General features: G+C 39.9%; 1 protein-coding gene across 8 annotated transcripts in view; it reads right to left on the bottom strand.

Annotated features, from left to right (window-relative positions):
• Positions 1-322: 322 nt before the first annotated feature.
• Positions 323-24,553, bottom strand: part of CLIP1 (CAP-Gly domain containing linker protein 1) — a 74,427-nt gene continuing 50,196 nt past the window's right edge. For 7 of the 8 annotated variants that reach the window (XM_072879791.1, XM_072879796.1, XM_072879797.1 and 4 more), the window contains 9 exons: positions 20,664-20,801; positions 18,872-18,978; positions 15,651-15,771; positions 10,339-10,391; positions 4,802-4,919; positions 4,381-4,540; positions 3,551-3,600; positions 1,973-2,097; positions 323-1,281 (listed from right to left, as the gene is read on the bottom strand). In XM_072879791.1, coding sequence (XP_072735892.1) covers positions 1,059-1,281; positions 1,973-2,097; positions 3,551-3,600; positions 4,381-4,540; positions 4,802-4,919; positions 10,339-10,391; positions 15,651-15,771; positions 18,872-18,978; positions 20,664-20,801 — 1,095 coding nt within the window. In that variant the 3' untranslated portion in view covers positions 323-1,058. Of the gene's footprint in view, positions 1,282-1,972; positions 2,098-3,550; positions 3,601-4,380; positions 4,541-4,801; positions 4,920-10,338; positions 10,392-15,650; positions 15,772-18,871; positions 18,979-20,663; positions 20,802-22,047; positions 24,316-24,553 lie in introns of all 8 variants that reach the window. The other variant, XM_072879798.1, reaches the window with a different exon arrangement.

Here is a 24,553-nt window from a genome sequence, read left to right as displayed (position 1 = left end):
GCCGAGGCGGAGCCAGGCGGCGAGCGGCCGCGGAGGGCAGCCCGGCCGCACAGCGCCCCCTGGCGGGCGCCACGCCACGCCGCCCCCCCCTTCCGCACCAAAGTCCCCGTCTTCCGCCGGTCTGCGGAGGCCGGCAACGGTCGGAGGCCGTTACCGAAAGAGAGCCTGGTGGGGGGGGCTCGCGTGAAGCGTTAGTCAAAACGTCCCACCACGCTGCTAACCCTTTTCTTTCTATGTATTTACAGCGCAGCCAGAGGGCACGTTTGTCCCACACACATTCCTAACGGAACGGAAAGAAGACACACCTTTTTTTTTTTTCCAAAATATAACTTTAATATATATATGCATATATACACACACACTATATAGAAGCTGAAAGAACGCAAAAAAAAAGGATGTCCCACAAACTTTTAGGCGTGCACAGCGTATGGGTTTCTGAAAAAGGCCCCAGGAGCTCTGTTTCTTACCTGCTTCATGATTTTGTGTTTCACACTGTTGTCAAACTGCAACCCAGAGCTCACGTTCACAGAGCAAAATCACAGTCAAATGAGTAAATGAAGATAAAGATGAAACATTTCTCAACCCAGTCCAGTGTCAAAAAAAAGCTTAAAAATCTAAATGTACAAATTCTGCCTTAAAATGGTTTAGTGCAAATATGAAAATTAACAGCATAATTTTAAGGTATTTAAATAAGCTTTAATATAACTATAGTGCTTCGTTCCTATACATGTTTTCCCATCAATAGATGCAACAGCACAAGGGCATTTCTCATTAAGAGTGGGAACAAACCCAGAACCTGGGAAGAAATAGCATAAAGTCATTTGTTAAATCATTTATTTATATTTCACTTAAGTTTATTAAAGGGAGATAAGGTATTTATTAGCGGAGGAGCAAAATATGTATCCATGTACTGATTCTGGAGTGGATGGGCAAGGGGAATGGGAGCAAGGGGGTCAAGGAACGCTGTCCCTTTTCCTGACATTCAGCACACACAAATGCTGGTGGTACAAATCGTCCGATTAGGCGCACACAGTCTATCCTCCTGGCTGCGCATTGCATTAGAAGGTCTCGTCGTCATTGCAGTCGGCCGTCCAGTGGCCGAACATCTCACAGGTATCGCAGTAGGGGCGTTCTTCTCTCCTGCTGCCATGGTAAGCTGAGTGGGGTGGCTCCTCCAGCATCTGTGCCTGGGTCGGACAGTCTTCAGTGTCATGAAGATCAAAGCAGCCGCAGATATCGCAGAAGAGACGAGGCTTCTTCTTTGACAGGCTTTCTTCCTCACTGCAAGATCAGCACCAGGGCAAGTCAAGCAGGGTACTTCTCCTTCATAAAGGAGAACATCCTGCTTCCCTGCCCTGCACAATAACCTGTCTCTCAATTACTGAAACTAAGGAGACACCGCAGTGGTCAGCAAAAACATTAAAAAAATTCCAAAACTCCTTCTGAAGATCTTCAGACATCTTGACATATTCCCTTATACTGTAATATTTACTAAACAAACTGCTCTGTGTAAATATTTGCACAAATATAGATATGTAAAAAAGGAACACATGTAAACTAGTTTCTATTTTCTCTTGATAGAAGAGGTCTGAAGTCACAAGATATCAAATAGATTTTAGTTCTATTTCTCTGGACTGCATCTCCCCATCTCAATGCAGCTACCGGCCTCTTGCGAGCAAATACTCTTCTTACTTAATTTGGAAAGGGCAAAACTCAACCAAGACTGACAACAAATATGTTATGATACATCAGTGTTTGTGATCGGTAACTACAGAGGATCACTTTGCCCCACCAGGTACACCGTAGTAATGGACCTAAAAAGAAGGCTGGATTCGATCACCCTCAGTTCATGAGGAAGCTACGTTTGTCCTTCCTGACAGCTGAGATCAGGCTGGTGCGTTGTGCAGCTGCAGAACTGACTGCTACCAACAGTTCCCAAAACAGAAGCCAAGGTTTCCTTTAGGATTCATACCTGTCATAGTTATTTATCTCCTCTTCGTTGCCATTGAGGGCCGCTTCACACATTCTTTGTATTTTCAAGTTCAATTCTTCGTTTCTCCTTTGCAGGTCTACTATCACTGAATTCAGGAAGTCAATCTATGATAGTCCAGAACAAGGACAGTCAGCAGGCTGAGGACTGCACTTCAGAGAAAGCAAGCAACAAAGGAATGGCCCTCAAACTGGCACGCACAGATCTGCATTCTCTTACCGTTGGATCGTTGTATTACAAAGAGCACCTGTGAACACTGAGAGAACAAGGGTTCTCTCAGGAACTTCCCAAATAGGAAGGAATAGGAATAGGAACTTCCCAAAGGACCTCAGAGACCCTCAGTAGGATTTCTGTCCAGGGAGCTAGGTAGTTCTGCCCAGCCAACATGTCTGGCAGACATCGGTGGGTCTCAACTCACCACTGATAGATCAAGTTCTTTTTCTAATGTTACATTTTGAACATAAATCCAGTTGTGTAATTCTGATCAGAACAGCGTCTCTGTTCCTCCGAACCTGCAGCTCTAGTGGATACTCTCAGAGCTACTCTGGAGGGGCAGCGGGACAGCGCAGCGCACCCGTACAGCATCTCCCAAAGCTAGTTTGAGCCCCAGAGAGCAGTAGGCCAGCACTGCAGCAGCACTGCTGAATGTAATCAAGTAATGCTTGGCAAATTAACATAGTGAATAAAATGAAGGAAGCCAAGAAGTGGAACAAACCTCGTGCTGATTGGAAGGAAGCGTTTCCATCAGCAGGTGAATTCAATGAGGCAGAAAAACAGAAAAAGATTGGTGGTTAGTGTATGTTAATTACACCACTTCTGATCTCTGTACAGACTAGAAAGGACATTTTTTAATCAACATGACTGACATCAGTGATCTAACAAGGACTTTTATAACGAGAAGGTGCTTCTATTCTAAACATGTTTCCTAGGCATTTGTTGTCACAGGCTGCCTGTTGCGTGGCAGTGCTTCACATGTTCATTATGATTATCATACTCTGATACACGTTTTTCCTGTTACCAGGCACATGCTAACTGAGCAACTTCCTTGCCCCATTGCTGCCAACCCTCATTCTGAGTAAAGTTCTCCGTTAAGAAGCAGCAAAGATCAACATTTTCAACTGCAGAAGCTTAGAAGTAGCATGGCAGCTCGGGTAGCCTGCTTCTCCAAGATAGCGAGCACCACAGATTCAGGTGGGCCACGCCTTATTGCTTGTTCACGTCCAAGAAGCCTTTGGAAAGAATGGCAAGGAGCAATTTATGAGTGTGCTCTGCTGTGCTGTACCTCACCAACAGGCTGCAGGTCAAAACTTGCCACCCCTGCTTTCCTGCTTGCTTCCTCATGTTCCAATAACCTGAACTATTTCTCCAGTATCACTCATCACTTGATTCTTAATATTTACTGTCATTAATATTTCCCTTCAGAAGCAGAAGGTTACAAGATAAAGCTGCCAATTATAATCCTGATTTACACAATCTGATAGGAACCGTCTTTTGAAAAATATTTCACTCTCCCTGCAGACACACTGCTGTTTTAGCATGCTGATGTTTCAGATCAAATACCTGCTTCTCTTTCGCAATTTCATCTTGAAGTAGATTAGCAGCAATGTCACCTTTAAAGAAAAAAAACAACAAAAAGAAACAAGGTGTAAGTATCCAGTAATCTAAATTATGAAACATACAATGGCTTAAGTCAGAGACTGAAGTAATGTAAGAGTCTCTAGTCTCCAAAACATCTTATTCTCGCTGCTTTCTAATCACTCAGTATAAGCTTCAGTAAGGATGATTTCTTTGGGGAATTTTTTTGACCACTGCATTACAGAACCATATTCAATACTGCATGTTACTTACTAAAATACAAAATGTATGTATAGGTGACAGCTAACATGCACAGATCTGCAAAGGAACTCTCCTCTGTTGAGAGATGAGACTATAGTGGTATGAAGCTTAAGAAGCTCAGCGTAAGGTAAGCATGAGTGTCTAAAATGTGGGATTCCCAGTCCTGTGCTCAGGTAGGTGCTTTTGTTATGATGCCTACACGTTAACTTTGCAACTACAGCAAGGAAAACCAAAATCAGTCTAAGAGAGGCTCTTGCACAGAAGCCCCACCACAAACAGGATAAAGTTTTATGGTTTATGCACGTTTCGTTTCAAGTCAAATTGTCCCCACCATGGTGTAAACGGGGTTAACTGGCAATGTCGGTAGCTTTCACATTTTGCAGCTGGTCAGATTTCCTTCATTCAAATCTTACCTGTGCTCTACAACAGGAAAGTCCCATGTCTCAGGAGGTTCGATTAGTTAAACCTCCTTTTAACTATCTGGTTAATAGCTGCAAAAATCTAAAAGATTAAAGCTGAAGGCACAGACACAGTAAAGAGGCTCGCTCTCTTACCTGAGTCGCTAGTTACAGTTAAAGGCCGTTCATTGTTTTCCTTGAGTTTTTGCTCCAAGTTCTTCACCTTTTCCTCAAGTTTTAATTTGTCAGACTCCAGTGACTTAACCACTGACTGCAAGGTTTTTGCAGAAGCGTTTTCTCCACGGAGCACCGTGATCTGTAAGAATTATTTAAAAATGCTCAGACCTTCCAGAATGAAGTAGTAAGGGTAGTAGTAGTAGTAATAGTCACCAAAAGTACATGCCAGAAGTCACCTAACTAGGCACAGATATCTAAAGATTTAATTCTAAGGTTTAACTATGCTAAATTAATAAAGAAAAACAATTAGCCAGCTCTTCAGTAGCAAGCATACAAAGCCATATGCTTCTAGCCACAACTTAATCCAAAATTAAGAATAATCCTACTGTTCCTCATTTACCTCATTTCTGAGTTTTTCCAGTTCCTCATCTTTTTGCGTGATCAAGGCACTAGTAACACTGATGGATTTTTGTAAAGATGCTCTCTCTTCATCAATTTCTTTTTTTAATGTTGATTCTCTAAAAGAAAACCAAATGCAACCAGAAATCATCTAAAGAATAGATTACTGTAGTTGCCTAAAGAAGTTTAATTTAATTTCAAGTATTAGACTACTGCAAGAAGTGGTTCTTAAAAAGCAAATTGCAATTCTGTGCTTGACTAAGGTTTTATGTATGTATAAACATTTCGGATGTTACAACTGTGGAAACAAAGCAAAAACTTTACCTAGGTAGTACATGCCAGAATCTGCATATCATCGTATCCATTTGAATTTAAAGCAGCAGGGGAGATACAGGATAAACAAACATATTGCACAATGTTCCACAAAACCTAACTTCAGAGTTTTGTTACTTCTTGAAAATTATTAACAAGCAACAAAACATACATGCAAAGCTCATTATACAAGTTGTCATGCAAAGCATTGATGATGCTGGAAATATCAGCTGGTCCTCACTAATTTCAGTAGCATCATTATTTCCTGAAACACGTACTTTGAGAGTTTCTGGGCCTTTAACAACTTTGGTTTCAGCACAAAGCCACGTGGGATTTGTTTTACTTCATGGAAGAATGGTTAAAAAGAAATCCTCCAGAGCAGGCACAAACCCCTTCTGTGTACATGTGTCCAGTTTTCCCAACCTTTTCAGCTGATCTAGTAAGAGACATGACTTCTGCCTACAAATCCTGTCTTGACAGGCAGGATCTTAAGGCATCATAGCTATGACATCCTCACACTGATGCTAATGAGTCTTCCTGATAGGTCACAGAATACACACAGATGAGTAATTGTCCTCTGATGCAAGGACTATTGCTACAAAAGTTCCTTACAAGCTGAAAGGTTTTTGTTTGTTTAAAAAAAAAAATTTAAAAATGATTGTTACGCCAAAATCTATGTTTACTTATCCAGAAGAGAAACTTGCTTTCCAGAGCACCGAGCAGTGCCCAGCAGCTAGCTGTCAACTCTCCGAGCTTCTGCAGGCGTAGCCAGTTTTCTATGCAATTCCATACACCTCAGTTTAGACGATCGTAGTCTCACTGCCGCAGCAGTAAGCGGCTTCTCTTCTTGCTAGCTGAGAGTGTTGAAGACAAACTAGGCTACCTGAATGCATACCCACTATGCAAAAAAGCACCAAGCAGCCAATACTTCAAAGATACCAAGTCACATAACGATTTCATTTAAGCAACTAAACAAAACTACACTCTCTTAGGACTGTTCAAGGGATCAAGAGCAGAATGTCCTTGTGTGACAATGCTCAGTAGGGAGGGGACAGCCTGTTCCAAGTTCAAATGGAAAAGTTTTCATATCCACGGTATCTACAGTTAGTGAGAGCCATGATACCCAGACCATGAAATACAATAAATCTCACCGACTCAAGATAAATAGGAAACTCAACAATGAGAGCACAATTAATGCAACTCTTTCATTGTTAAGATTATACTCGGGAATGGAAGCAGCAAGTGGAGAATCTGGGGTTTAGAGAAGCTGATGCAGCTACCAAAGAAGAACCAAAAGGTTGGTTTTGGTATTTTTACAATGAGAGAATTAATATAAACAGAAACACAACAAATTGCAGACTGCACAATCTTGCCTTCAAATACAAGTTATACTCTGTTAACAAAAACAAAAAGGGCAACGGCATTTAATAGATGTCCTTGCCAACCGTGATTCAGCAAAGCACTAAAAGCACGACAGCAATCTCTGTGTTCTTCAGCAGGATTACATACACGCTCTAACTCATGTTTTTAAATGCTTTGCTGAATTGGATCAAAAGCGCAGGGTGGTGGAGTGGGAAAGAAATGTGCCACCAATGCACGGGACGCTGCTGACAGAGCACAGCTGTCCTCTCCAATCCACTGAGCTGCAAATCCAGCATTTACTTAAGGCAGGGGAAATGGGAAAGTGCATCTGGAAGTTGCCGCTCACAAGCTCTCCTGTACCTGAGACTTCACCCGGGCTTCCCTTTGCTATATACGCAGCTGTAGAAGGGCAGATGGAAACCCCAGTGACTCATCTCGTGCTCAAGAGCTTGTTATTTAGCCAATGTTTCCACTTTTTGGTCAGATCTTCATCTTAGAGATCAAGACCAAACATACGCTTTTTGTACAAATACGGTTAACTTGCCACTTACTTGGCTTGGTTTCAACCACCACAAGCATTTAGGTGGTTGAAAAAGGCAAACAGTTTGTGAGCATATAAATATATATTTACAAATTCAATACAGGAGTCTAGAATACTATTAACACAAGGGGAGAGAAACAAGAGAAGAAAAGAGGAGAGAAAACAAGAAGTGGGGGAAAAGGTCCCTGTACTGTGGCACTGTTTTTTCCTTTTACAGGGCAGTCTCTCCAGGAACCATGCTTTACAGCTCCAGTTGGAAGCCCTCTAAAACGATGAAACTGGAAAACCTACATAGTAGGTATATGTCACTACTTACTTATACGTAAGTGTAGATCACAGTTCACTTTCAGCATCAGCTGAGAGTCTACCCCACTGATGCTCTCAGCTTCAGTATCATTTGTAGTATGATTCATGAGAGATAGTAAACGTAAGGAGCATACATTGAATGTGAAATAACTACATAGTGATAACTTGCAAGAAAAAGCTTGTGGAAAGTATTTCTTTTATCAGTAAAAAAAAAAAGGGGAAATTGATCCAGTGAACTTAAACTTTTTCCCTGCCAATTCAAGTCCAAAATATCCACTTGCCAGCAGGGATTAAAGAAAAACAATAAAAATTACTTTGTCATTTCACACGCCATTTTAAAATTTCACTCTCTTGAGGAGGTTAAACCGTACTTTGAGCTGTGTGTGGAAGTCAAGGGAGAGAGAGGTTTTTGTTTTGTTTTGACATTAAAAAATCACCCAGATTCTTCCCTTACTACAAAAATAAGAAATTCTAAGAATGAAGCAAATACCTTAAAGTGTTACTGGGCAAGCTTTAAAAATGCAAGATAACAAGAACCACGTTAGAAACATGGAGTAGAAATGCAAAATACTGTAAGGAAGAACTAAATTTGCACCAAGGGGCTTCTTTGTTTTGGTAAAAAATATAGACTATTTTTAAAATATATATATATATATATATATATGTATATTGCTGAGTATTTTACAAAACAAAAGCAAGACACCAAGGGACAAAGGCAGCCAAAATATGTACAACAACTTTACTCAAAAAAAAAAATTATTTATTGTAACGTGGATAGACTTTCTTGAGTCTTACCATTAAAGACACACAGATATAGCAAAGGAAGCAAGGGTAGGAAAGGGAAGAGAGAGGAATGAAATGAGTATCGATAAATAGCGCAAGCTCAAAGACAGTAAGACAGTTAGCAACCCACAATGAACCTAATGAGCTGAAGTAACATAGAACCCCCTTAGATTCATAAATATCAAACTCCTGTTACTCCTAGCTGGACTGTTTCATAGAGGGAGTTGCTAAAATAGAGGAAGATAATTCCTGTGAGTGGAAGGAAGGCAGGAAAACTACTGCTAGAGATTTGACCTAATTGAAACAAAAAGATGTCTCTTTCAGTATCTCAAATTCTTAAGACAAAAGGAAGAAATCATTGCTTATCTCATCACCAACTTCAGTGGAATTCGGGAATTTAGAGAGAGACTCTTTTTTATTTAATTAGCTCTTAATTCAGCCTAACTTTTTTGTTGCAAATAATGTCATATGCTGGCGTATTTTAACCCCTACTGGCCTGCAGTCTGCTTCAGTGAAGCTGACTGTTTCTGCTACTTGTTTTACCCTTTGTATTGGAGTTTATTCAACACTGTTGAGAAAAGTCATTAAGCCAAACTTGGGCATCTCAGTATACCTGACTGAAGGTGAAGTAATGTTAAAACTCACTTTAATGATTTCATAATTATCTAGGTTATTTCAGGCAGCTCAGAGTGAAAACAGAAGGAAAATCAGAGCCACACACCTTGCTTTTTATAACTTACTACAGAATTTGTCTTTTAAACTGTATGCTATGAAACAGAACTGCTGGAAAGTACTGAATGAATCTTGGGTCCCTATTCCCTCCTCCTTTCCTCAAGTAACTTTCAGGAATTACACTATTTAAAATAAACTCTCAACTATTTCAAATACATGTATTAAAACATGTTACATAACAGGCTATAAACAGCATCCTAAGCTGTTAGAAGCACTCATATCCTCCTTTTCCCTCCTGTTCTACACATCAACTATGCTGGAGATGATCCTCAGTCGGTGTAAACGTACTAATTATTGTGGATGTCAAATGGTCTTTACACCAGTTAAAGATTTCTCTCCTTATCTTCTCCTCCACCTCTTCTTAAAAAAACAACTTATGCTATTCTATGCGGCTAAAGGCTAGTGATCCAGCTCATCAGGTTGGTTAAAGCTGGAGGTTCAGCTGCTCACTTGCCTCTCTGTACAACAACTGATCAAACTCTTACATTCTCCGAGGAAGCTTTAGCTTGTGTAATACCCTATGTGCCTGCTGTCCTTCAGAAGAGCGGGAGCTCTAACAGAGTATGACCCACCTCCCAGATTACATATTATCAGGGAATAAAAAACGGATCAGTGTATAATACTGAGTAGCTAAGGATGTGCATAAATACCAAAGTGCCACTCACTGTTCTTTGTTGTGACCATTATAAATTCAGGAAATTCAACGGGGGTTTGTTTGTTTTTCCTGGAACACACTTGGTGTCATGGGAGAGCTGCATCTTTTTCTAAGGATTTCTATAACTGCTTTCGAAAAGCCCACATTTTCCTAAAGACATTGTGGCACTTTGCCAATTAGCTCTCCATACATGTATTGCAGAAAGACAGTAAATTTTGTAACTTGGGATGATTTATTGAGCAGCAGTTTACAAATGGATGCCCCAGTCACCCAGGACAAATCTCCTGGTATTTAAAAACAGTGCTGAATGAACTGCAATAAATACTGCCACAATGAACTCAATATCCCAAAACTATGAGAACAACCCATTCAAGGCTGAATAATTGCCACTTTTCTTTTCTTTTTTTTTTTTTTAATAAATAACAATCCTTAGCATCACTGCATTTTTCCATTATGCCTTAAGAACTTGATGGGTCAGATCTGTATGCATGCATATTTATCAGACTAATGGACAATCCAATATTCCAGAGCAGACTGAAACCAAACACTAAACTGGTTACTGAAAATGAAGAGACCTACTACAATGCAAGAGGTGCATAACTAAAGAGGAAATGGTAAATACCACTTCTTAACATGTTCTTGCATTAATACAATTACATTTCCTTCTCACTTTTGATAAAGAAAATGGGGAAGATATCCTCTGTAAGCCAATCTGTGTAACAACCTCAGGACTTTTAACTATGATACAACAGAAAAGAACCACTTTTTTAGCATTGTTTTTGTATTATGTTTTCTGAAGTTTTCTGTAGGACTGTACAGTTAAATGCACATCAGAAAAAACACTTACCTCTTTTTCATCTCTAATAACTGGTTATTGAGTACTGATCTCTCCTCTTCCAGCTAAAACACAAGTACAAAAGGACTACAGTTAGTACACTAAGGATTATTTCCTTAGTATAATATATCATAGCATCATTATCATCATAAAACAAATGTGGGAGAGGCTACAGAGCCTAAAAATCCTCAAAGTAATCAATTTTCTACTAGGACAACACACACACACAAACACAAATTGTTCAGCGACCAAGAATATTAGCTAGGAAGGGGCTATTACTGCTTTATATAGTACTTTCATGTCCTATGCACACAAGGTAGGTGTGAGGCTAGTATTGCCTTATATGCTATTTCCAGGCCCCATGCACAACAAATAGAACCATAAGCCTTTCTGCGCCTCGCTATTAAGTTTAGCCCCGTATTGGTGAATTACTAGATTTGCTGTTGTTTTGACCTGGATAATTGTACTACTGATCCATATTTGCTACTGTACCATTATCTAGAGATAAATTATTGATCCCTAAAGCTGTTGGTCTGGTGTCTGTTACTGCATCCTGAACCTGTAACTCGTTGGGGCCACTTTAAGCCCTTCCAACTGGCAAGGGCTTCAACTGAAAAATATTGTTGCTGCAGGTTCTTGGGGTCCAAACTGACAGGCACGCATGTGTTTAGGAAAAGCAAAACAAAACAACCAACCATAATCTGTACAACAACAAAACTGTAAAGTCCCACCACAGAAACACTGGGGTAACTGAACTTCTGATAAGGTTAAGAAATTAAGCATTTTTCAGGCCAGGTAATTATTTTTCACCATCTCCTCCTTTCTTCTTACTCAATGGCCAAAGTTAGCAATTACTGCCCTACAGAACTGCCTATAGCAGCAACTACCAGTGCAACTACCAGTGGCCTTGACTTGAACACAATCTCTGTTTAGATTTCACAAGCTTTCAGGGTTCATCCACAAGGTTAGCAATACATACATGTATAATGGAAACCTCAGAGCCCCGGGAACAACAGCAAATAGTCTCTTACTGACTAAACACTTTCAGCACTTTGCAGAAATTCATGTTTGACACAGACAGGCATAGAAAGGGTTAAGTTCCAATTAAAAGGAAGGTTGTCTGCCAGCCTCCAAGACTAGGCTAAATGCAGCTCACCTAGATAAATTGTCTCCTCCATATTTTCTGACAACTTACCTTCTCCTTTCATGTACTGCAGTGCTGTTAAGCCTTACAGGTTTAAGATTAATTGGTATCATTTTGCTGGGGCTTAATCAGACAACCTTATTGATATGACAAATAGATACTAGAAGGGTATAGAGAGACTTATATTAAGAAGTCTTGAAGAAAATCAAAATGTCTCTCTCAAGGAAAGTGACCACAGTAAGACTGTGAGCAGCCATAGTACTATGGGGGTATGGCCAAATTTTTCCCGCAGGCAAGTCAAATCCAGCGATTTCACTAGCAGCACAAAGTATACCCCCTGTTTCTGAGAATTTTTGTCTGCTTCCTACACAGAGCAGTCTATATGAACTCCATACATCTGTACGGACTGACGACAAAAACAGAGAAGGAAAAAAGAACATGAAAACTCTGAGAAACGTCACTTGTAAATCCCAGTGAGCTGCACCTCTCCAGAATGCCCTCTGACATCTATTTGATATGGCCCCTCTCCTCCCTCAGACTCATGTTGCAATCTCTTGTGCATCGCACTTTTCCAGCTGGTTTTTTGGACTACTTTTCCTACTAGCGTTTCTCTACGGTCACACTGTGCAGCGTTAACCTGGCCACATTCCACAAACAAATCGCTTCGTTTCACCCTAGGCCAGCTTAACTTTCTGGTGTTTATGCTCTTGACTGCCACTTGCAGTTGGAAAAACCTTACACTGACAGCATTCACCCTTTGCTCCCCAAAGACCATGTCCACATGATGCTCTACCCCCTCCCCACCCCACCTTTTTATTGGTTTCTTTTAGGAAAAGATTGTGGTGCCCCTTTAACTCCTTCAACATTTGTGGAATGCTCCAAGATTGTGAGTGTAAACTCTCTCTCTCTCCTCCCTTTTAGTTCCCTGGTTGGCTGTGGAGAGATGAGTGATTTTTGTACAGACCAAGATAGAAGTGGATTTAAAAGAGAGAAAAGTAAAGGGCAAGATGTTTGGGAAGTTGTGCAGCTTCTAAACCCCTGTTGTAGCTGCAGCAAGTCACAGATCAAGCCTTGAGCAGCTTCGTGGTAGAAGGGGAGAAAGGACAGCCCTTCTCTCATCAGTATTTCTCTAGCCATCTGCTCACTCTCTCATTAGCCTCAGAGCAGACTTCTCGCATACCTTTAATAAAAGATGCACCAGCTGAGCTAGAAGATATTTCTACACTTTTTCCAATGAAGTTAAAATGCCTGGGCAGGTCTGAGGCTCCCAAAATGCCACAACAAATAATTTGAAGGCAGAAAAGTTCCCTGAGCTCAGTATCTATCTGAATGCGAATCTTTAACTAATTACAAACAGCTAATTATTTATGGATCAATACAGAAAAGCACCCCTCAGCATCTTTAGTATAAGACACTTTAACCTTTAGATGTCAGGATAAATCATTCATGAAAGAGTATTCATTAATTTTGCAAAGTGTGTCACATGCAGCCGCAGATTCACTAACCCAATTGACTAACACACTTGCTAGAATTTATATAGTTACCATAGCGACTGCTCAAAATACTTAAAACATATGCTTGCTACCTTTCTTACTGCATTTTAATAGGCACATGCACAGAAACTCAGACTGAAGCACTGCTACATTCTGTGCTTTCCTCCCTACTGTCCAATTTTTCAGTACCCACTCCATAAAATGCAGCTCCATGAGCAATCCTGCTCTGTGTTAAACCTCTTCATTGCCACCACGGACACTTGTTTTCTAAAATCTAATCGAGCAATTCTTCATAGTAACATTTTTGTCACTCTCCACAGGCAGCCTGAACCAAGGAAGCCCAAAACATGCCGCAGCTTGGTGCCTAAACATGGTGTGCATTCACCCGAGTGACAGCAAAGTAGAAGCAGTGGTGGGGATCAGTGAGACTGTGCTAGCCCAAGATAGGACTGTCTGTGTGAGAATCCTCAAGGCCAGCTGGTTGTGTTGCCATTTCACTAAGAGAACTCAGCAGAGTCAGAGGTAGAACAAGGGGACTGGAAGTTCCGATTCTGCAGGGAACACAAGAAAAGTCCTGTTCCTCAGGATAACAGCAGGTTTCTATCAGAATGAAAAGGATGGTTAGTGCTTTACATGCTCCAGATGAAACAGGGAATGCTTTTTAGGAGAACATCTGCCTCCACTCCCAAGTAACCAGGAAATAAGACAGTTCTGGGCAGGTAGACCGCATACTTCACCAACAAGACCTGAACAATACTGAACTGAGAAGAGCTGCGCTCATTAGTTATGTGACACTCGGAAGGAAACCTGCGTTTTAAATGACACCATTTTGCCTTTGTTCCTTTTGCCACAACAGAGCTCCCTGTGATACCAAAGGCCTCTTCCAGTCTTCTAGGAGGCTGTGCAGTTCACTAGACCTAAAGCCCAAATATTACACGTAGGAAATGCAACCGGCAGCATTCCCAGGTTTTCAAGATTCAGATTACATCTTCCTCACAGAAGAGGACATAATGCAACACAAATGGCTGAAGAGGGCAAACAGACTGTTTCTCCAAGCTCTAGCAGATCTTCGATCCTGGAGCCATCTACTCATGGCAGAAAAGGCTATAGTGCAAGTGAACTGAGAATATTCCAGTTTGCAAGATGACTGACTAATCCCTGCGCTTCACAGATTACAGCTGTCTATGCTGGCAATGAGAGAAGGATCCCTGCTGACAGATCCACAGTAGGCAGGATGCAGACAGCAGGACTCCTTCGCAAGGTCATCTGCAAACAATGGAGGCCACAGCCTGAGATTGCAGTGACCGCTGCCAGCCTACGCCCTGTGGGCTGAAGGTTCCCTTCCCTCGAGGACTTTCTGTATATCGACTCCGGCTACACACAACAGGCAGAAAGATTTGACCAATGTTGATGAATACTTTTCACGTTACAATTCTTTCTGAAAATAACAGGTTGCCTCAAAGATTCTGAAAGTAATTTAAGAAAACATGTGGGAGTGGGGAGCAGAGCTCCCACTGGCTGTTTAGGATGACAGCATTCTCTTACCACAGCACTACTCAGATGCAGCATGAGTCAGTGGTTGAGCCCACACGTCTGGGACTCTTGTTAATCATCTCCAAAGGCTCTTTAGGATGAAGGAGCTCGTGCATTACTCCTGCCAGCAGCCAAAAGGATTTAGAAACTGGCCAGATCTGTAGTCACCCATCCTCAGTATTTCCAAACGGGACCCTTGGGTACAAGTTAGCCTCTTGGCTTTAAAAATATCAGGCTTTGTTGCAGGATGGGAGAGATCTGTTCCACTGTCACTGGAAACAGGCATAGCCCTCTTCTGCACAAGTGCAATCTCAGAAAGGCAATATATTAACCCATGTCTTCTATGCTCTTGCTTTTGGACGAGATCTTCCAAAGATGTCTTCATGTGTGGCTGTCACTGGAACTGCTCCACAAGAACTAAAACCACCATATTTAATGGCTGTAAATCTAATTTATCTTTTGGCAAGTACCAGTGTTATAAACTGTGTAACTAAGCCCATACTTTAAGATTCCAACAACATGTTCAAATGGAATAGTAAAAAATAAAAAATAAAATTTGAGAGTCTTTTTCTCCCCTATAAACTTCCACCAGAAAAACATCTTACATCGATTCTAGTCCTCCAATACCCACTACCTGCCTGCAACACCGTTCATGTACATGCACAGTATGAAGTTTAAGCAAGCATACACGTGCATAGCACTTTTTAGAGACAGAGTCCAACCAAGCAGTTTTAAATAGTATTCTGAAATACATCCTAAATACTCTTCTTTTTTAGTGGGAAGGGAGAGCAGGAATGAGGAAGAGAATTAAAAAGCTAGATTTCCTTAGCACTGGGTAGATAGAGATTTCCACAGTTGTATAACAAAATTACTCCCGACAGAAATAGCAAGTGCCTGTTAATACATTTGGCTAAACCATATTTCATTTATGCTTATTCCCAAGCCTCCTAAGTACCCTTCGCAGGTTACGTAACCTTCTGTTAGCCTGCAGTTCTAACCTCCCAATGCAGGTGGCTTCCAAATTTATTTTAAAACATTCTCAGAACAACTTATCTTTCAAGCACAAACATGCAGTGCAACGTCACCCAGGCATCAGCGGAAACGGCACGCACAGCACTTTCACCATAGATCAGGAAACCTTCCAGCCACTCTACCTTCTGATGACTTGTGACTTCGTCCCTGCTCCTGCCCAGCTCCTCGGCAAGTTTCACGTTCTCCTCTTGCAAAGCTGCAAGCTGCTGGGACTTCTGAGCTGCTGCCAGCTTCAGCGCTTCGCTGCGAGGACGGAGAGTGCATCGTTACCATAGGAACGAGAGAGGCAAGAAAAAACTGTGGGAGAGATTCAGCTTCACAGCTTGGAAAAATACATCTAGGTCACGTGTCTGATGGGATCTGTAATAAAGGTGACAATCTATACCTCAGATGCACAGGGACAGGTTTAACCCTCAGAAGCAGCAGCAGCACAAAACTCCTTTTCCTTTAAATGTATCAGATGCCCAAAGAAAAGGAAGGTAAGTTCAGACTGCTAGTTCTGCGTGCTTCCGATGGTTAGCAAAGGCTTGGGTTTAGAAATACAGGGTAGGAGTTGACAAGAGTGTTGGTGAGGTTTATAGCCTGGTCTTTCTCAGAAGTTAACTTTGTAGCCAGAGGTAAAACATGAGAATTCTAAAGGAAAAAAAAAAAAAAAGAAAAAGAAAAAAGCTTACAGTTCCACTTATTTAAATACTCCCTACAAGGTCTGACAAGAATGTGTAAGATCACAAGAGGCAAAACAGGGAAGTATCTAATCTTTTCCACTATTTTAACAGATACAAAACTGAAAATGAGACAAAACCAAAGCTGAAGAAAAAAATGGATTTGCAGGTTTCATTAACCTATGTTGCTACTAATATGTGTTGTTTCCTTAAAGTAAGTTTATTTTCAATGAATTTTTGAAAAAAATATTTTGCATGCCTGCCTGTAACACAAGTGACTAACACAAGTTTTTATCAGATTTGACAGTATCTTTCAAAAAATAAAAACGATACACTTCATTTCATTAAACAGTAATTTTTATGACTGTGTTTTGTTTTCATGAAAAGGAATCTCAGTACTCCTATGTGCCAATATTACACAGAGTTAAACCCTGACTGGAATATTAAAAATACTTTTATGACTGTGGGAGGTAGAACAACCCCTAAGTCAGGAACTTATTCAAGCACTTCAAAATACAAGGGCTCTATGGTCTATTATTGAGGACATTTAAACAAAAGGAAGTCTGATTTGAGTTCAGCACGTAATATGACTACGATTTTCCAACCATTTCTTCTATCTGGTCTCACCTTGACCGATTTCCAATCCGATCCACCTAGACTGGATTAAACAGGCTAGCTCACATCACTGAACGTCAAATTATCTTGGTATGAATCTACTTGCTGATGCAGGAACGTATCTATTTTTAACCACGACTGGTTGCTGAACTGCAGTACTAACCAGTTCTCCTCTTTTTGCTTTTGGCATTAAAGCGTAGATTCAGGGCATTACAAAAAAAGCACACAGAATACTGGGGTCAAGTTGTGTGAAACGCTCCCCTGTGTTTAGTGCCAAGGAACTTTAAACTGATAGCTGCAAGTGCACTTGACAGCATGCAGTACTAAATGAGTACACAACATCCAGCTGGTATTTCTGCTTTTCTTCATCCTAGTTTTACACGGAAGGCTCTTTCACAAGGGACACCGATGTCACTTTAACACCCTCCCACCTCCAAAAGGCACTGCTCCAGAGGCAGCAGCACGTCCCTACCTGCAGTCACGGCTCCTGTGGGCAAAATTTCCTCTCTACTCTCCTTCGCAAAGGCAAGGGCACTACCTTCATCAACTGACCTCTCAAAGGTGTTCTCTACCCACATTACTGCTGATCAAGAAATGCCTATTATCAAGCTAATTCCTTACTCTAATTAAAACAAGGCAACACACAAAATAATTATGACAACAAAGACCAATTAAAAAAACAACTAGACAAGCTTCCACTTATCCACAATGTCTCATACCACTGATGATTAGACACCACATTCAGCAACAGTCTATGACTAAGATTAACCTTAAGGAAAAAAAAATAAAATTAAAAACCCACAAAATTATCAGGATCATGAGAACACCTTTCAGTGCTGAAGATTTTCAAGGAAGTATCTTCTATAAATAACTTCTGCTTGACAAATTACTGTCTAATATATTTTGTCTTTCCATGATACCAGCGTCTGCTAGCCCCTTGCTGTTCTAGCATTAGAGCAACCAGTTTGGAAATAATTATTTTGCTTTGGCATCTCCTGCAAGCACTGAGGCAGGCAGAAATTGCTCACGGAATGAAATCCTGCCTTTCTCAAAGGAGGCTGCTGTCTATACAAGCCTGCAGGTTTTTAAAAGCAAGCAGTAAAAACTGTCAGTCATACAGAAACTTAGTATTAATTCTGTGTGCTGATTTCCTTTGTGCCCTGTCTTCACCTCAGAGCAGCAGTTAAGAACTGTCACAAAACAACTGATGGAACTAACAATAATAATAATTAGCCAACGCTGCTCTTAGCTATCAGTCCAGATTCCAGTTCTCACTCCATGAGTCAAGAAATTCTTCTCGGAGTGCAGGTGGGAACAGAGATTTGTGATTTAATGCATTACATCTCTGAAAGCTGGGGGACATGCAGCTACCACAGGGTAGCAATAACTAGGATTTTTATTCATGGTGGCACACCAAAAGCTTTGATACAATGAGATTCCACTGGGCAAATTACTTTATATCAGATGCTTTGCAGTTAATTTGTTTGTGTACAATGTTACACATCGTTAGTTTGTAGCACATAAGAGGTAGTTTCTCAAATTAAGCATCTCAAGTGATAAGCAATTCACTCTAGTTTTACATACTATACATAGCATTTGTATTGTACCAGTTAGAAAATAAATGCATAGTGGGGCAACAGGAATAAACTGGATAAAGCCATCAACGAAAAATAAAAGCAGAACCAGATTTTCTATAAACAAAGCCACTTAAAACTACTTAATGCTCCAAGCGTACTTGTAATTAAATCCAAACAGATTTTCTTTATAATAAAGCCTTTAAAATAATCTAGTGCCCTCAGGTGGCAGAACTTTATACCTCCTCCAACAAACAAATTATCCCAAACAATGCTTGGAGCGAAGGATTTGCTTCAATACCCTTCAGCAATTCAGGAGTAACATTCTGATTTCAAGTTTTATACATGTCAAACTAGTATTTAATTTTGATCTAATATCTGCTTTATAAGTGAGGATAGCGGAGAGGTAGTGAAAGACAATTTTTCAAAAAAATGAAAGGTAAATGTAACTACAAAGGAATGGTTTAACAGATTGAACATTGAAATACTTACAATTCTTTTTTAAGTTCTTCCACTTTCTTGTTCTCCAGATTTAGAAGCTCTTTTGATTTATTAAGTTCCTCTTCATTTTTCAGGTTGTTTTGTTTAAGCATGTCCAACTTAAAGAGGAAAAAAACCTCATTACACTAATGAAACTATACAGTTCTCAGGTGTAGCACTCAGAAAAGATATTCAGCAAAATGGGGGTCTGAGCTGAGCTGTTCCACTTTTTAAATTTACTCCTTAAATTAATTCAGTCTGTTTGTACTGAGAAGCATTTGTCTATCAAAAAATGTTATGAGACTTTCTGCATTCAAGTCGAGCAGCACAAAGAATTCAAAGTCCGTTGAAGAGCAGCTTACAGTAATCTGATGTATATACCCTGACATAAAAGGTAAAGCTCCAAAGCACCTCCATTTTAAATGCTATATGACTCAAAGCCCTTTTTTTTCTTTAAATTCAACATTAGTTGCTAAAATTAGAGGAATAAAGATCAAGGGAACAGCTAAGATAACTGATAAAAAGCTCTGCTTTACCATACCTTAATTTCTGAGAAACAGTAAGCTGAATGTTGTGCTTGCAACCATAAGAAATGAATTCCTTTCAGAGATCTTGTTGCACGGGACAAATTGTTGTATATCTATTTACTGAGCTTGCATCTACCACGTAAACACCACGAGCTTGCGAACCTTTTTTGTTCACATTCAGCAACACATATTACATAACAGATAATCTTCAGCCATTCTCATGGCATTACAGGACCCTGTGGATTTTTTTTTTTTAATCCAGAAAGTGAACCCCTGCCATTATTAACGTCACCGCTTTTAATTCTCAAGTCATCAGATCTCGCTGGATCATTACTGTTTCAGCACAAGCTGTGGCATTTAGGTTAGCCCAGCTGTTCACTACCCATTATTACAAAGATGAAAGAGCCATCAAAAAGAGGCCACGGGGTGCTCAAGATATGCAGAAAAGACGCCAGTTCAACGTTAGACTAGACGCTCTGGGGCAAACGAGTGTGAAAGAGATTAGCGAGGACATTCTTCCCTTCGTCAAACCCTGAAGTATCACAAAGTGGTGGGAGGACATAGACTGAAAACGGGTCCCTAGAGGAACTGCTGTACATGCTGGACTGTGAAGCTCCTTGGGACCATTGCGCTCATGTATTTGTGTAGTGCATAGCTCAGCAGAATTTGTGCCCGTTAGACCACAATTCTGATTAACAGAAAAGTGGAAAAAAGAAGAAATTATAACATTACACATGTCAAGATCACAAAGAGGACGTACAGAGCAAGGAGTGCATTATAGGTGAGAACTGGAGCGATAACTTTTGTGGATTAGGAGCACTGTTACTCAGAGCTCTGCAGCACTTCACTGGAGCGTGAAGTTGCACCCCATACTTACAACCAGGGAACTGAAGCACATCTAAGCAACTTATCTAAAGCTATACAGCAAGACTGATTAAGCCTCAAGTCAAACCCATGTCTCTTGATTCTATCATCTGCAAAAGCCGCTGTAGCATCCAGAACTCCTATTACATAAGATCATTTTTTTTATTGCTGCACCAAGATTTAAGGTGTTTGAAACCACATGCAAAACACAAGAGAACATAGGTCATATGGCTATATAAAGCACCTAAATTTTCCATCAATATACACTCATCTAGTAAGTTTTCACAAGCCAGTCAAGACTGATGGGAAAGTGACAGAATCCATTCTTGCCTAATCTAATTCTCTATAATTCAATAGTTGTTCCTTACGAACTAGGCAAAACTTTTCATATAAAAGCATTTAAATGTGATTACTTCATTCTGTAGCTTCTCATTTGTCTGTCTAGAGTTCTCCAAAGAGGCCAAAGTTTCAATCTTTTCTTTGTGAATGGCATCCTTCTCTTTGGTCACCTTCTCCACAGTCTGGAAAACATCTTCTGCCATTTTGGCAGCCTATATATAAAGTGGGGTGGGGAGAAAAAAAAAAGTATTACCAAAGGGACCTCTGAAAGCAAAAGATGAACCACAATACTTTATGCACAGCTCCACAGTTTGCCAGCTGCTTTCCAATTAAATAAGGACTTCAACTGGGAACTTACTTGCATTTTGAAGCTGCATAAAGTATAAAAATAAATGGACATGAAAAGATTCAGTTCCATGCAGAAACAGATCATAACCCCATGCTTGTGTCAGCACTGAGGAAGCCCTTTTCTTCTTTTTTAATTCCTGGATTTCTAATTACCACCACTGTGATTGCTCTTAGACTTCTAACCACTTTAGACAGTAGTAGTTCAACAGATATTCACTTCCAACAGACTGCTTTATTTTCAGAAAATGTGGAATTATGAAAAGCTCTTAAAAATTTGAAAAAGACTTAAAAATTAAATAGGAGATAAAGCCAATTATCGCATTATTTCAGTGTTGTTTGTTATGTCCTCATAAAAGGAAATACTTCACAAGAATATTAAAATATCTAGGTAGGCATAATACATTCCTATAAGATATATCTTGATTCCAGTTTGTATTCAAAGTGATTTTATGGGCTTCAAGCCACACAAACTGAAATTCAAAATACTTTACAGAATTTGTTGGTGGTGAATACAAAAGACTTCTGTGAATAAAAAGAACACCAGAACTGTCAATGTCTTTAACAGACTGAAAGTCCTATAATGTAAATTTAAATGGTTCTCTTGCACTGCTTTTCATCCAATTACATTTATAGGAGTGCTATGTTGTTTTATTTCTTTTTTTAGTAACTCAAATTTGTAGTTTGTTGTAATTTAACATAAAATTGCACAAAGATCTAATCTAAAACCTTATCTATTACTACGCTAGCTGTTAAGCTGCAGAGTACTTCAACAGAAGGAGCTGCTCAATTTCTCCTACCAAATTCAGAAAACAAAACTTCCTTTTATTCACAGTTTACATTGTTTTCTTGCAACATTCAGCGACCACATAGGCCTTTATATTTAGAAATATTTTAAAAAAATGTTAAAGTGTCTTTCAGACTCACAGTTACAACTTGAAAAAAACCCGAAGTAATATATTGAGACTATAACCCCAGCCTGTTTATACTGAGATGAAGTGCTGACTGTGCAATGAAGTGCAGAGAGGAAACCATTGGGTTAGTGCTCAGTATTAGTATAACCGTACTTGATTGTTTAACTGTGTGTTTCAATACCTCAATTTTTTGCGCTACTGTTTGGGTCTGGAGAGTCTCAATTTCTTTTAGTTTCAAAGTCAGATTGTTCATCTCCTCCTGCAGCATCTGATTTTTGCCCTGAGACACCAGCAATTTGCCCGAGAGGTCACTATTACTTTGTTCTAAAATTGCTACTTCCTCATGCAGTTTGTAATAATCCTTGGAGAATTTCTCCTTCTCTTTTAGTATTTCTTCCTTAATGATGACCAGACTCTTCTGTTCAGCAAGCAGGCTGTCATTTTCCTGAAGTAACTGTATTCTCTCCTTCTCCATCACCTCATGCCTGTGTCGAAGATCATCTAGCCTCTCGGAGACACAGCTGTGCAACTCCTGGAGCTCTGCTTTTGATTTAGACACAGAAACAAAGTCACTCTTCAGTCGTTCGATACTGGAAGTGAGCTGCTCTGTCTCTGCACAGAGGGTTTCTTTTTCTTTAATTATTTCCGCCAGCTTAGTTTCAGATTTTTCTTTCCCCTGAACTAAAAGTTCTTTCTCAGTCAGCAATTCTTTATTTTTCTCTCTCAGCTCTTCTATCTCCTTCTCTAAGAAGCTGATGTTGCTTTGAAGTTCCATACGTTCCAACAAAAATGATTCCTTGTCCAGTTTTCTAGCTTCCTTTTCTATGGTTAAATTTTCTTTCATAATCTCAACCTCTCCATTTAACTTCTGACACTCATCTTGCAATTCAGTCCTCTCTCTAGTCAGCATTTCCCTATCAGAGGAACAGGTCTTGAATGAAGATGACAAGACCTGCTTGGCATGTGATACAGCAGCCAGTTCATTTTCTAATGTTCTTTTGGCATCCTGGGCCTCTTTCAGAAGATCTGAAAGGTTGCATTTACAGGCTATTAGCTCTTGATTTTCTAGAGTCTTCTTTCTTAGTTCTTCCTTGAGGGCTTCAATGGAATCTTGGAGCATGGTATTCTCTTGGGCCAGAGCTCTCTTGGCTGAGACATCCAGTTCGTGTTCTCTCTTCATATCAGAAATTGCATTTGCAGAAGACTTGTTTTCATCAAGAAGCTCTGAGTATTTGTTCTCCAATTCATTCTTCTCTTGAAGAAGAGCTTCACTATATTTTTCAAATTGCAACGACTTATGAAGAAGAGATTCCTTTTCTAAGCTCAGTTCATTTATTTTCTCAGAAAAGACTCTCTCAGCAAGTACGGCATCTGCTGTGGCTTTAGCAAGCTTTTCAGCAATTGCCTTATTTTCATTTAAAAGTTCCTCCCTTTCAGCCAAAAGCCTTCCTTCTGAGGAAGAAAGAGCCTCTTTCTCTTGAAGTAATTGAATACATTCAGAATTGGAGATCTCTCTTGAAGCTTTAACTTCCTCAAGAAGATGAGACACACTAGCAAGGGAATCCTTCAACTCCATATTGTCTTTCATCGCTTTTTTAAGTTCTTTCTGTTCAGTCTCGAGTTCTGTTTGCATCTCTTCCATTCTCACCTTTAATGCTTGGTTTTCACTAACTGTATTGTCTAAACGCACATGCAGCTCTTCTATGCTTTTAAGAAGCATCTCCTTCTCGGACTGCAGACTCTGACTTGTCTGCAATAGACTGTCCATTTCATTTTTTAAGGCCATATGTGTATTTTGAAGATCTGAGTGTTTACCTAGGGCTGAATCTCTCTCTGCAGTCAGAGTTGACACTTCTTGCTGTAGCTCTCTCTGATCTCTGGCCAGGGCCTCACAAGAACTTTCCAGATTCTGAATAACATCATCTTTGTCTTTAACAACCGCATCTTTCTCTTCCAAAAGTTTCTTCTGATAATGCTCCAGTTCTTCCCGTTCTTTGATATGTTTCTGACATACCACATCCATGGCATCTTTGTTGGCCTGAAGTTCTTTCAACTGTTGGAGCAAGGTTGACTCTGAAGACCGGAGAGAATCATTCTCTTGAGTTATCTTCAGAAGGTCTGCCTGTGCTGCCTCTATTTCAGAGAGTAATTTGCTTTTCTCAGAAATTAGTGCTACATTTTCTGTATTTTCCTGCTGGCTTTTGGCCTCAGCTTCTTCCTTCTGCTTTAGGATTTTTTTATTTTCTGAATTAAGTTCTTCATTTATTGTCCAAAGTTCTTCTTGGTCTCGTTGCATTAACGAAATCTTTGATTCCAATTCTAGAAGTTTTGATAACAAGGAACCTCTCTCTAATTTTAAAGTATTCCCCTCCTGTGCCAGAGTCTCTTTTTCTGATATCAAACCCCTCATCTTGTCTGACATTAGTTCAACCTCTTTTCTGGCTGATGCTAACACAGAGCTTAAGGACTAAAGAAATAAAGTCAGGGAGAAGGGAAAACAAAAATGAAGTCAAGTAGATAAATGAGAAATGTGGTTTAAGGACAAACAGAGCTATTGTCATTTAAGTTTTTAAAAAGTGTATACACTGACACACAGTCCCTGTGTGAGTTCAACTGTTGACAGCCACCACTGATACTTCATTACAGAACACCGACCATCCACAGGAAAACTTTCCAGTGGTTAAGTAAAAAAAAAATAAATAAAA

The sequence above is a fragment of the Ciconia boyciana genome, chromosome 15 (genome assembly GCF_034638445.1).
Source record: "Ciconia boyciana chromosome 15, ASM3463844v1, whole genome shotgun sequence".
Taxonomy (NCBI): Eukaryota; Metazoa; Chordata; class Aves; order Ciconiiformes; family Ciconiidae; genus Ciconia; species Ciconia boyciana.
This window is presented reverse-complemented; position numbering and strand designations above follow the sequence as displayed.